General features: G+C 43.6%; 1 protein-coding gene across 1 annotated transcript; it reads left to right on the top strand.

Annotated features, from left to right (window-relative positions):
- The first annotated feature begins 1,768 nt into the window (after nt 1-1,768).
- smim12 (small integral membrane protein 12) lies at nt 1,769-4,021 on the top strand. The gene is made up of 2 exons (XM_024139681.2): nt 1,769-1,867; nt 3,278-4,021. Exons 1-2 carry the CDS (start codon nt 1,778-1,780, stop codon nt 3,593-3,595), a joined length of 408 nt encoding a protein of 135 aa, XP_023995449.1. The 5' UTR covers nt 1,769-1,777; the 3' UTR covers nt 3,596-4,021.
- The last annotated feature ends 7,825 nt before the right edge of the window (nt 4,022-11,846 follow it).

The raw sequence follows: 11,846 nt of genomic DNA, 5'->3' as shown, positions 1-11,846 counted from the left end.
AGAGGAGCGGGACAACATTCCACAGTCATTGAAGAGGAGCGGGACAACATTCCACAGTCATTGAAGAGGAGTGGGACAACGTTCCACAGTCATTGAAGAGGAGTGGGACAACGTTCCACAGTCATTGAAGAGGAGTGGGACAACGTTCCACAATCATTGAAGAGGAGTGGGACAACATTCCACAATCATTGAAGAGGAGTGGGACAACATTCCACAATCAACAGCCTGATCAACTCTATGCGAAGGAGATGGTTCGCTGCATGAAGCAAATGGTGGTCACACCAGACACTGACTGGTTTCCTGATCCACGCCCCTACTGTAACCAACAGATGCATATCTGTATTCCCAGTCATGTAAAATCCATAGATCAGGGCCTAATGAATTCAGTTCATTTGACTGATTCCTTATGAGCTGTTACTTAGTAAAATCTTAAATGTGGCATGTGTTTTATTTTTGTTCAGTACAGATAATTTCTCACCTTTTATTTGGGACATCGTCATTGCGCTGCTTTGGGACAAGCGTGGGGGTGGACTCCTTTTGATAAATCAATACGTGTCAGATATTTTGTTTAGGCTACAATAAAAAAAGGCTGTGGGGAAAAGTTAGCTAACTTGAGGTGAGTGCTGCTCATGATCATCTAGTCTAGTCGGCTGATTTAATTACATGTTATGTATTTTTAACAAGTGGATTATTTTTTGCTCTTCTGTCGCTTAGTAGCCGAGGCCTACTCCCGACCAAAACACTGACTTGTCTGATAATCAATCAATCAATCAATCAGTAATTTTGTTTGCTTGAATCTCTGTATAGGCCATTTTTTCTTCTGTCTGGGCTAATACGTGGTGTAGCTCATCTATTCGTTTGTTCATCTAGCACTGCTCAGAAACAGTTAGCATGCTATAATGTAGCTTAAATATAGTATGTAGGCATATGTTTTGCTCCCTCGCATATAGGCAACTCCAAACGCCTGCTAAGGTTGTGAAATATGAAAATGGGGACACATGCTTTTGAAAATAGGATTGCTGTTATTATTTATTATTATGAAGGTAAGACCCTATGCCTGATCCCTAACAAAGTGGAGTGAGGATAGGAAAGAGATGAAACGTGGATAATAAGCATTGGTTTGGGCTCTGTTTTGAAAGAACATTTTTTTTGGTTGACTGTGTTCCAGTGACAAGTTGTGTGGGTCAAATTATTATTCATTTTTTCTGTTTATATTTCATTTTATTATTACTATAAAATACTTTGTGTTGACTATTATTGGGTAGATTAGTCTTGTCTGTTTTAATGATTTTTTAATATTTTTTATTTCATTTGGATGGTACAGCCATGGCTGCACAGATCCATAAACATAGGCCTAATTCAACTAAACATATGCTATTCTTTTCACAATTATTTTGTTATTCATAATGTTTCTTATGACCTGCCTAAATGAATTAACAATGGATTTCTATTTTAATGGGTTTATTAAAATAGAAGCTCACCCACATCTGCGCACCGCTACTACCACTTGTCCCCGCTATGCGCATGGGAGATATGAATGGTGTTTGCAGTCAAGAATGTGGTTAAAATGGACCTGTTTGTACGAGGGTCATATAAACATTGCCCAATTTTTTGTTGTTGAATCTAAATACCGTAAAATCAGTATCATATTCATATTGCAGGCTTTCTGCAATAAAATTGTTGGACAGTTTTTCAATGCTATTGTTTGTCACTATGACCGCTGAATGGCGTCCTAGCTCAAAGGAACACACAAGTTATTGCGATTTTAGGATTGGATATGAGGTTCCCGTGTAGAGCCAATCAAAATCATTTGGAGGCGCGGTTATCAAGCCACACGGAAGTTACTGCGCATTTCACGTTTTCGAAGGTGAGTCAGTTCTGAGTTGTTGAACAATGTATTTTATTTTTTTACAAGAATCACAACGTGAACATTGTCATTTAATGTGCGCAGTAGTTACTGGTTTGCCTGTGAATGAAGTGTGAGCTTCGAAGGAAATAAGCTTAGTTTACAAGCTGCAGTTGACAGCTAACGTTAGCTAGCTAGGTCCATTGGTTGACTCCAGTGCCTTTGCCTTCTGGATGACATCACGATTTTTACTGTTATGTAGTTAATCTATGTAACCAGTCGGCTCATGTAAAAACGAACTACCTATGTAATCAGAAGTTTGTAACTAACTACTATTAACTAGCTATTGAGGCCTAACGTTACTTGTGGTTGTGACTCAGTCAAGTCGTTAGCTAACTAGCTAGGAAACCCGATCTTGAATTTCTATGTCGGGCATAAATTAGCGTTTGGATCAGGAAAGTTTACTCTCAGGACCGTATACAAGGCAGAATGTTTAATATAATTATATTTTAACTCACTTTAGCAGTTGTATGCGTGTTTATGTCCTTTCGCAGGTAGGAATGTGAGACAATATATCCACAGGCAAGTATAATGACATTGTCTTTTCAAAGTGCCTTCTAGTGTGTTCAAATGTAATTCACATGAATCATGCACAGAACCGTGTAAACGCGTGCACAAGTGTCTCATGCGTGTATTTTCATGTTGTGCACAACATTCTGCCCTGTAGAGGTCAGTGACAGGAAACTGTCCTGATCCAAACGCTCATTTATTCCTGATGTTGAATCCAATGTAATTCAACTTCGGATCTCCATGCTACTAACTAGCTAAGTAACTTGCATATATAGCTAACTAGGCCCAGTTTTATTGTGCAGTTTCATTTTTGATGTCAGTCTGATTTATTTGTAACATATTATTTTTTTTTTTTTTTTTTTTTTTGGTGCCATTCACCAACAAATCATTTTGTTTCAATAAAGGTCAACAAAACAGCCTTTCTTGAGATGTAAACCTGTGGTACCATTCTGTCTCTCCTCCTATACAGGGAATGGAAGACCAGGCATTTAAAAACTCCTTGAACCCTCTGTGTTGTCTCCCAGCTGAACACATCCTGTCCACTGTGCAGTGGCCTTTCTAGAATCCTTGAATGAACACCATTTAAACTGTCGTGGCACAGCCACTGTACCCTCAGTTTGTTTCCTTTTGTAAACCTGAATTACCACAGCAGCTACTAAACACCTCCCTCCTCTCCTCCCCCCTCCCTCCTCCCCCTCCCCCCCCCCCCTTCCCCCTCCCCCTCTTCTCCCCCTCCCCCCATCCTTCCTTCCCCTCCCTCTCTCCTCTCCCCTCCCTCTCTCCTCTCCCTCTCTCCTCCCTCTCTCCCCTCCTCTCCCCTCCCTCTCTCTCTTTCTCTCTTTCTTCTATTTCCTTCCCCAGCTGAGCTTACACTGCACCAGCGCCCCAGCTCCTGTCATTATGTGGCCAGTGTTATGGATGTCCATGCGGACCTACGCCCCCTACATAACCTTCCCGGTGGCCTTCGTGGTGGGGGCGGTGGGGTACCACCTGGAGTGGTTTATCAGGGGGGACACCACCCCTAAACCTGGGGAGGAGAAGAGCATCGTGGAGCTGAGGGAGGATAGGAAGCTGGAGGAGGGGACAGGACGGGACAGCACCCAGGTCCTCAGTCTCAAAGAGAAGCTGGAGTTTACCCCCCGGGCAGCGCTGGACCGCAACCGACCCGAGAAGAGCTAACCGTGCCTGGGGTTAGGCTGACTGGTGTCCACCACCCCTAGTCCTGGATCAAGGGGTGAAGGGAGTGGAATGATGGATATAAACCCTGGTTTCCTGATGCTATGTATTGGCCAATGAGAGGCGTTGAAGCCACTGGTCGGCCATATTGTCACTCCCCAGAAGAAGCAGTCCACCATAGGAATGAATGGAATTCTACAGTATTTCAATTACATTTTTCAAGGAGAAAATTAAATGTTTTAAAGTGTTTTGTTGTTGTAGTGGGGACAGTAACTTTTGAACTTTCTAAAAATGTATACTTTAAGAAAAAAAAGTGTTTATTTTTTTATTTTGTTTAGTTCACATTGTTTAAGAGTATGCATTAAGGTGACTGTAATAGAATACATGTGGCAAAAACAAATGTAGACAATAAAGACATTTCTATAGCAACCAAAATATTTTTTACAATGTTGGAGGAACAGCGCCCCCTGTCAGTCATCTAGTGTGTATGTCTATATAAATCATTGGTGTGGAAGTCGCTAACCAAAGGGATCGGAGTCATCTTCTCCTCAACATACACACACCAGACAATCGTTGGCACTCGTATGCCCAAAGCACTGGCATCATACTGTACTTGGACATCATTGGCTTGAGCACCTGTGGTGGCACTGTTCTGTTTGAAACTGGAGGATCATGGGAAATGGAGTCTTGTTTTAGGGTGCTGAATATCCATGCACCTCATTAATGGTTTGTGATTCTCTCGCTCGCTCTCTTTCATATACATATATACACACACACACAAATAAATATAGGCTACTGGTTATACAGTTTTCATAGTTGTGATCATGTTCACCATATGAACCATTGGAGAATGTTGGTCTGTATTTTTAAAGCTTAGTATATAAGTCCCTGGGCACTCAATCTGATGACTACTGCTGGGGTAACTCCTGATGAGGCATCGCTCTCTTCTGCTCCTCAGATGCTCACATGACTGATGAAAGAACAAAGAACCCCTATTTATGTGTGTGTGAGAGAGACTTTCAATGTCTCTTCATATTTTAAAACGTCATGAAAGAGAAGAAGACAGTGTCGACAACATAAAATAACTGAAATCAATTTGAATGAACGAGTGCCGAGGTAGAATAACACAGAAGGGAACAAGCTGCTCCTTTAATCCTCCGTTCTCCAGAAATTAAAATGGGTTCCAGTCAGCAAGCATGAAGAAGGGAGGAGTGTCTCATCTGGTCGTTTATCCTCGTTGCTTTGATGCCTTCTCTTTTCTGTTACTTGGATTCAATACCAAGAAAGACTAAAAGTCTGAGTGCTCTGTATATAATATCATTATAATATCTATTAAACTGGTCTTTTTCTGTCTTTCATTTACCTGGTATGCTTTCATTTAGAAAGTCTGTAAAGGTACACTGGTTCATGTGTTTCATGGATTAAGATATTATATTTAAGGATTTGGATGGAAGATACAGAATGTGGACAGTCTTTTGTCGGGCACGACCGCTCACTGCATGTTCTAAGTTACTGCTGTAAAATGATTGTATGTTATAAAAAATATAAAGATGTAATGTGTCTCACCACCATTGATATTGTATTTCCCTCACACGACAACGTCGACAGACCCCAAAAGATCCGAAATGGGGAACGAGCAGGAGTAGACAGCCCAGACTAGAGGATGATGGAGAGGAGTCGTCCATGGCCTGTGTTCCTTGGGGATCAACAACAGACCTTAATTAAAGTATACAATCACTTAATTGAGCCAGATATTCAACCAGAACTAGTTTGAGAAATAATACTATTATCAGATTGATGAAGGACTTGTCTACAAGTTATGGTAGGTCATGGGAAAGTCTTGGTTTTTGGGGGGACTGGGCCCATTCATGCCATGGGACAGGAAGTGATGACACAGCCTGCTCTCTTCCTAACAGGAAATGAGATTTCCCATGCGGATGAAACGGCTGCCGGCACAAAGAGAAAAGACATTCCATTCTTGACGGGAAAAAATACCCATTCCTCTCTTTTTCTATTCATGTGTCACACGATTCATCTCTTTCTTGGGTTAGGATGAAACACGATACTTACCTGGCTACCCAGACTCCTTGCTCCGGCCCAACACTACACCACGTCCACGGACGTTCCAGCGACTGGATATGAGTGCCTCCCCGACCCTTCACCCGAATGCGAAAACATTTGGGCTGTCTGTTTGGTCCAGAAACCGATGTGTTCAGCCAGAACACACGTGGTAAAGGTGCAGGTTTGAAAATTCCTCGTTGGTTTTGATACTCTGATTGGTTAGAGAAGATCCAATCGCTGGTGACTTTTTTTTTGTACAACAACCCTCGTGCCCCTCTTCACCACAAACTATTTAAGGATGATGATCAGGTCATCTCCTTTAATACCAGGTCCTCTCCCTTAATACCAGGTCCTCTCCTTTAATACCAGGTCCTCTCCCTTAATACCAGGTCCTCTCCTTTAATACCANTTAATACCAGGTTCTCTCCTTTAATAAAAGTTATTCTCCTTTAATACCAGGTCCTCTCCTTTAATAAAAGTTATTCTCCTTTAATACCAGGTCTTCTCCTTTAATACCAGGTCCTCTCCTTTAATACCAGGTCGTCTCCTTTAATACCAGGTCTCCTTTAATACCAGGTCTCCTTTAATGCCAGGTCTCCTTTAATGCCAGGTCCTTTCCTTTTAGGTCTGACTGTATGACTCATATTACATGTTCTATCTGTGATTTAATCAGCAATGTCAATTGCATGGAATTGTCAAATCAAGCCAAAAAAAGTGGTGGACCATCTCATCCTGATTCAGACGTGGGTAACGTTTGCTTTCTGAGTTGGCCATTGGAAGACTGAGGAGAGTAGAGCAGAAAACTAATAGCCTAATGTGCATCTGTGTTGAAGATCAGAAACTCATTCAAGTACGCTTTCCAAATCAACAGAAGCATCTGGCCCTGCTCATACATATCTTTTCAATCAAATGCTTCAGGTAAATGTAATTTATGTATTTTAGAAACCAGTTCACCACGGCGTGTTTTTAAATAATTGAAATCTAAAACAGGGCAAGGTCCAGAAAATTCTGACTTGTCTGTTATTCCACGCAGAGTCCCTTAAGGAAACAGAGTTGAGGTCTATTCGAATGAGGTTGTGCATCTGTCTAAGGGGTTCCACTAGATGCCTCAGCCATCATAATAAAATTCCAATGAGACTTCATAGATGTTGTTGGGAGAGAATGAGAGGCGAATCAGTCAGGTGTCCATCAAGCAGCCATTTCCTTGATCATTGCCTTTTCTTCATGCAAGACACTGCCGTTCACTTCTCACGCAGACAAGAACGAAAACTCCGGTTGGAACTTTATTGAACTATAGTGTTAAAAAACATCCTACTGATTGACTTCAGTTATTAGTTTGAAAATGTTTATTCGACCAGGTAATATCCACATTTTGAAGTTTTCTGTCCGATATATCGCTCTGACCAGATCAGCGTTTGGATTGTAACCGAGCGCGCTAAACAAAGAAGGGTATTTGGCACATAAATAACACGATTTTTTTTCGAAAACAAAACAACATTTATTGTGGACCTGGGGGTCTGGTGTGCTTTTCTGATCTAGATCATCAAAGTAATGGAAAATGGTTATCGATGTTTTATTGTTTATAGTGACGCCATCTTGCAGCTGGTGTATGGCTGTTTTGGCCGGCGTCGTCGAAATTATAGCGTGCAATTATTTTTCCGTAAAGGTTTTTTTGAAAATCTGACAAGCGGTTTGCATTAAGTATATCTATATATTCAAATGTGTTATAACTTGTTTTATCATCTTATATTTATGATGAGTATTTGTTTGCAATACGATGGGTCTAGCAAAGTCATTCTGTATGTTTTGTCATTTAGTGGAATCTTGTAGCCTCAATGTATAACTCAAGCTCAGATTTTTTTTATATAAATTATGAATTTACTACTCAAACAAAACATGCAATGTATTGTGTAACATGAAGTCCTATGAGTGTCATCTGATGAAAATAATCGAGTATGTTATTGATTCATTTTACTCTCTATCTGGTTTTTGTGAAGTTATCTTATAGCTGGGAAAAAATGCTGTGGATATTGTGTTTTGTGGTGACCTAACATAACGTGTTGTAGTGGTTTCCGCTGAAAACCTATTTGAAATGCGGACACTTTTGGTGGGATTAACACGAAGATTTACCTTTAAAATGATATAAGAACATAATGAAGTTCTGAGGGATTTTTAATTATGAGATTTCTGGGTTTTGAATTTGGCGCCCTGCACTTGGACTGGCTGTTGTCATTATCGGTCCCGTTACCGGGACTGTTAAAAACTTATTTTCTTAAAACGGCATTGTTGGTTACAGGCTTGTAAGTTAAGGCATTTCACTAGTAAGGCTTGTACCTGTTGTATCTACAAAGCAATAATAACTGACTTCGATTTTTCTATTGTAAACCTGTTGCCCAAACACCTGACAGTGTGCGTTTTGTGTGTGTGTGTGTGGTGTGTGTGTGCTGTGGTGTGTGTGTGGTTGGTGTGTGTGTGTGTGTGTGGTGTGTGTGTGTGTGTCTGTGGGTGGTGATTCGAACTCGGTCTCTAGGTGCGGGATCTGTAGAGGTGTCACACAAGTGTTTGTGTAAGAGAGTCCAAACAGAGTCAAAGACACCACTGATCACACCCAGGGGAAGCTTAATGGGCGAGGGCCAACGCTCCCCGTCTAACAATAGTCAGATTAGGAACAAAGCAACATGTACTTGGAAGCTATGGGAACCAAACTCACCCAGTCAATGGGAAGGGGGAGGATTTAGGGAGACGCTCCATTGTTCTACGGGACAGCGTGTGTGTGTGTGTGTGTGTGTAGTGTACGTGTGTGTGTGTATTCTGTAGTGTCTCTTTGTGTGTGTGTGGTGTGTGTGTGTGTGTGTGTGTGTGTGTGTGTGTGTGTGTGTGATGTGTGTGTGTGGTGTGTGTGTGTGTGTGTGTGTGTGTGTGTGTGTGTGTGTGTGTGTGTGTGTGTGTGTGTGCTGTGTGTGAATAATGAACATGGGGTGAAGGTGGTGGTTGTAGTTTGGGAGGTGCTCCGGCGCTCCGGTCAATCTGACTGGAGGGTTGGAGACGACGTATCCTCCTCTACTCGGCAAACAATGGAGCCGCTTCTGCTCGGAGGTGCTTAATATCTCCTATACAGCACACACACAAGGTGAAAGCATACAACACAGAGGTCACACACACACAGCAGCACAGAGGTAAACACACATCGGACACAGCACACAAAGTAGAACACCAGCACAGCCTAGAGGTAAACCACAAGATACGACAGAAGGTAAACACACGCATGCACGCACACACACCACACAGACAAACAACACCAGCCACCACATAAACACGTCCCCCCCAGAAACACCTAAAAAAACACACAGAACCCCAAAACAAAACACACACACACCGACATACACAGAGGTAAAACACACATACAGAATCACAGAGGTAAAGGACACTCACACACCATATGTGCAATCCCTCTCCTCTCCCCCTCCCCTCCTCCCTCCCTCCCTCCCGTCCTCTCTCCCTCCTCCCTCCCTCCCTCCCTCCCTCCTCCCTCCCTACCCTCCCTACCTCCATCCATCCAGACCACTATTCATTGCCTCTCTCTGGGGTTTAGCCAGTGAAAGGGAGATTCAACCCTACCTTTCTTTCCATAACTCTATACCCCCAGCCACTCTAGAATTAAAACATCCTCCAGCTTCAAGCCACGGCAACAAGACCGCACACACACACAACACTTAACAGTGTAAGTGTAGCAGTCATAAACCTGCCATGGAGACGGGCCGTTTGAGGCAGAGCGCTGAGACCGTAAGCTTATCGTGGCACAAAGAAAGGTTAGTTTTTCAGCTCACGCTGATTAAGAGTTAGCGCTCCATTACGAACTGGCTCCTCCAGGTGCCTGGTATGATGATTTTGTCTCTTCTCTCTTTCCCTATTAAATCGCAGGAAGGCTCAGAGTGTTGAGAATGAGGTAAGTGTACAAAAGTTCGTAAGGTTAGGGCTGTGTATGGTTATATTATATTTAAGGTAGTGGAGGTAAAGTGTAAAGGTGTACGGTAGGGATGTGTAGGTCTATTATTTAGGTAGTGAGGTAGAGTTGTAAATTGTAGGTAGTGTGCTAGGTTATTATTTAGGTTAGTGGAGGTAAAAGTGGTAAAGTGGAGGTAGGGTGTGGTAGGTTGGTTAATTATTAGCGTAGTGGAGGGTAAAAGTTCGGTAGCTTGTTACGGTTTATTCTTATTTAGGTTAGTGGAGGTAAGAAGTGTAAAAGATGTCGTAGTCGTTGAGGTTAGTATTTAGGTAGTGGAGGTAACAGCGTTGGTAAGAGAGAGGTTATAAACGGCTCCTCATAGTGGTCTGCTTAGAGCGAGATGAAATTATACCAAATTATGAGTTGACTATTTTAAAAACACGGCCGTGTGGAAAGCTGGTTTAAAATACAATAAATTAACATTTACCTGAAGCATCTTGATTTGAAAAAGATATTTGTATTGAGCAGGAGGCCAGTGCTTCTCTTGATCTGGAAAGCGTACTTGAATGTGTTGTCTGACCTTCAACACACAGACACTGTAGTTATATTTAGGCTGAGATTGTGTCTGCATGTGTCTGCGGATGCGACAGTTGCTGTGTGTGTGTGTGGTGTGGTGGTGGTGTTGTTCGTGTGTGTGGTAGTGTGTGTTCGCGTGGTGCTGTGTGTGATGTGATGTGTGTGTGGTGTGTGTGTGGAGGTGTGGTGTGGGTGTTGCTGTGGGTGGGTGCTGTGTGGTGGCTGTGTGTGGTTGTGAAATAAATATGAAAAAGACGAATGGTGGAAGTTAGGTTGTCTGGTTGCTAGTTATTGGGGAGGGTGCTTCCGCGCGGCGCTTCCGGTTCCACATTCCTGACTGGAAGAGTGGACGACGACGTAATGCTCTCTGACTCAGGAAACAATGGCCGCCTGTCTGGCCGGAAGGGTACGCTTAATATCTCATATAGGCACAATAACACAGAGTAAAACACACATCAGAGGTAAACACACACACACAGAGGTTAAACCACCCACCACGCGAGTAGCGCACGCACGCCACCACACACACTAGGTTAACCACAGAGTAATCACACTACACAGGGTAAACAACAACCAAACACACCACCCACTACAGGCTCAGAAGGTAAACCACCTACCACCACACGCACATAACACAGCACACACCCACACACACACACAACCACACACCACAGAGTGTAAACACACTACACCACATACACAGGGTAAGAGACCACTCACACACCATATCTGCCGATGTGCGTCCTCCTATGACCGCTCCCCTCCTCCCTTCCCTCCCTCTCCCTCCCTCCCTCCCTCCTCCCCTCCCTCCTCTCGCCTTCCCTCCCTCCCTCCCTCGCCTCCTTCGGCCGACGCTCCGTTCGTCTGGTGCCCCTGCGGCCCGCCAACGAGTGGCGGCCACGCGATGGCGGTGTGCGCGCGCGCTGGTTCGTGGCGCAGAACGGAACTAGGCTTCGCGCGCCTCGCACGTTCGGGCGGGACTCTGGTTTGGCTCCATCCATCCACCGCACACCCCCATCTCATCTGCCGGTTCTACTCCGTGGGGGCTTCGACCGCCAGTGAAAGGCGACACACGACTTCAACCAGACCTTTCCTTTTTCCCATACCTCTATAGGTCCAACGCGTCCCAGACACCAACTCGCCTAGAATGAAAACGTCTCCCAGCTTCAAGACAATCTCCAGTGCAGACACACACAAATAACACACCCTACAGTGTCAAATGTATGCAAGTCATACAACTCTGGCACCGGGCTGGTTTTGGCAGAGCTGCAAGAACGAGACTTTATCGTGCGCATGAAGATAAGTACTCACTCCGGCACGGAAGACACGAAGGCGATTAGTAGAACACAAGAAAAGGTTAGGTTAGCTCCGATTAAGACGTTAGCTCCATTACGCGGAACTGGTCCCTGGTACGACTGGTCCTTCAGGGTGCTGGAGAGATTGTCTCTCTCTACTTCCTATTTCATCTCCGAGGAAGTGCTTTGAGGAGTGGAGTAATAGTGTAAGAGTGTGGTAGGGTGTGTACGCTTAATTATTATATAGTAGGTCGTAGGTCAGATGGCGAGTCGTGGTAGGAGAGAGGTTATACGAAGGCTTCTATATAGTGGTGGCTGGTTAGACGAGCATGAAATTACAAAGAAGAACGAGTGGGACGGTCGTTGTATATGTTTC

Source organism: Salvelinus sp. IW2-2015, unplaced genomic scaffold (assembly GCF_002910315.2).
Source record: "Salvelinus sp. IW2-2015 unplaced genomic scaffold, ASM291031v2 Un_scaffold1875, whole genome shotgun sequence".
NCBI classification, from domain to species: Eukaryota; Metazoa; Chordata; class Actinopteri; order Salmoniformes; family Salmonidae; genus Salvelinus; species Salvelinus sp. IW2-2015.
Note: the sequence above shows the minus strand (reverse complement) of the source record. Positions and strands in the feature narration are given on the sequence as shown.

Coding starts and splice junctions, on each gene's coding strand:
- smim12 (XM_024139681.2), top strand. CDS start 1,778: ATGAGGTTCCCGTGTAGAGCCAATCAAAATCATTTGGAGGCGCGGTTA. Junction 1,868..3,277: donor CGCATTTCACGTTTTCGAAG/GTGAGTCAGTTC, acceptor TTCCTTCCCCAG/CTGAGCTTACACTGCACCAG.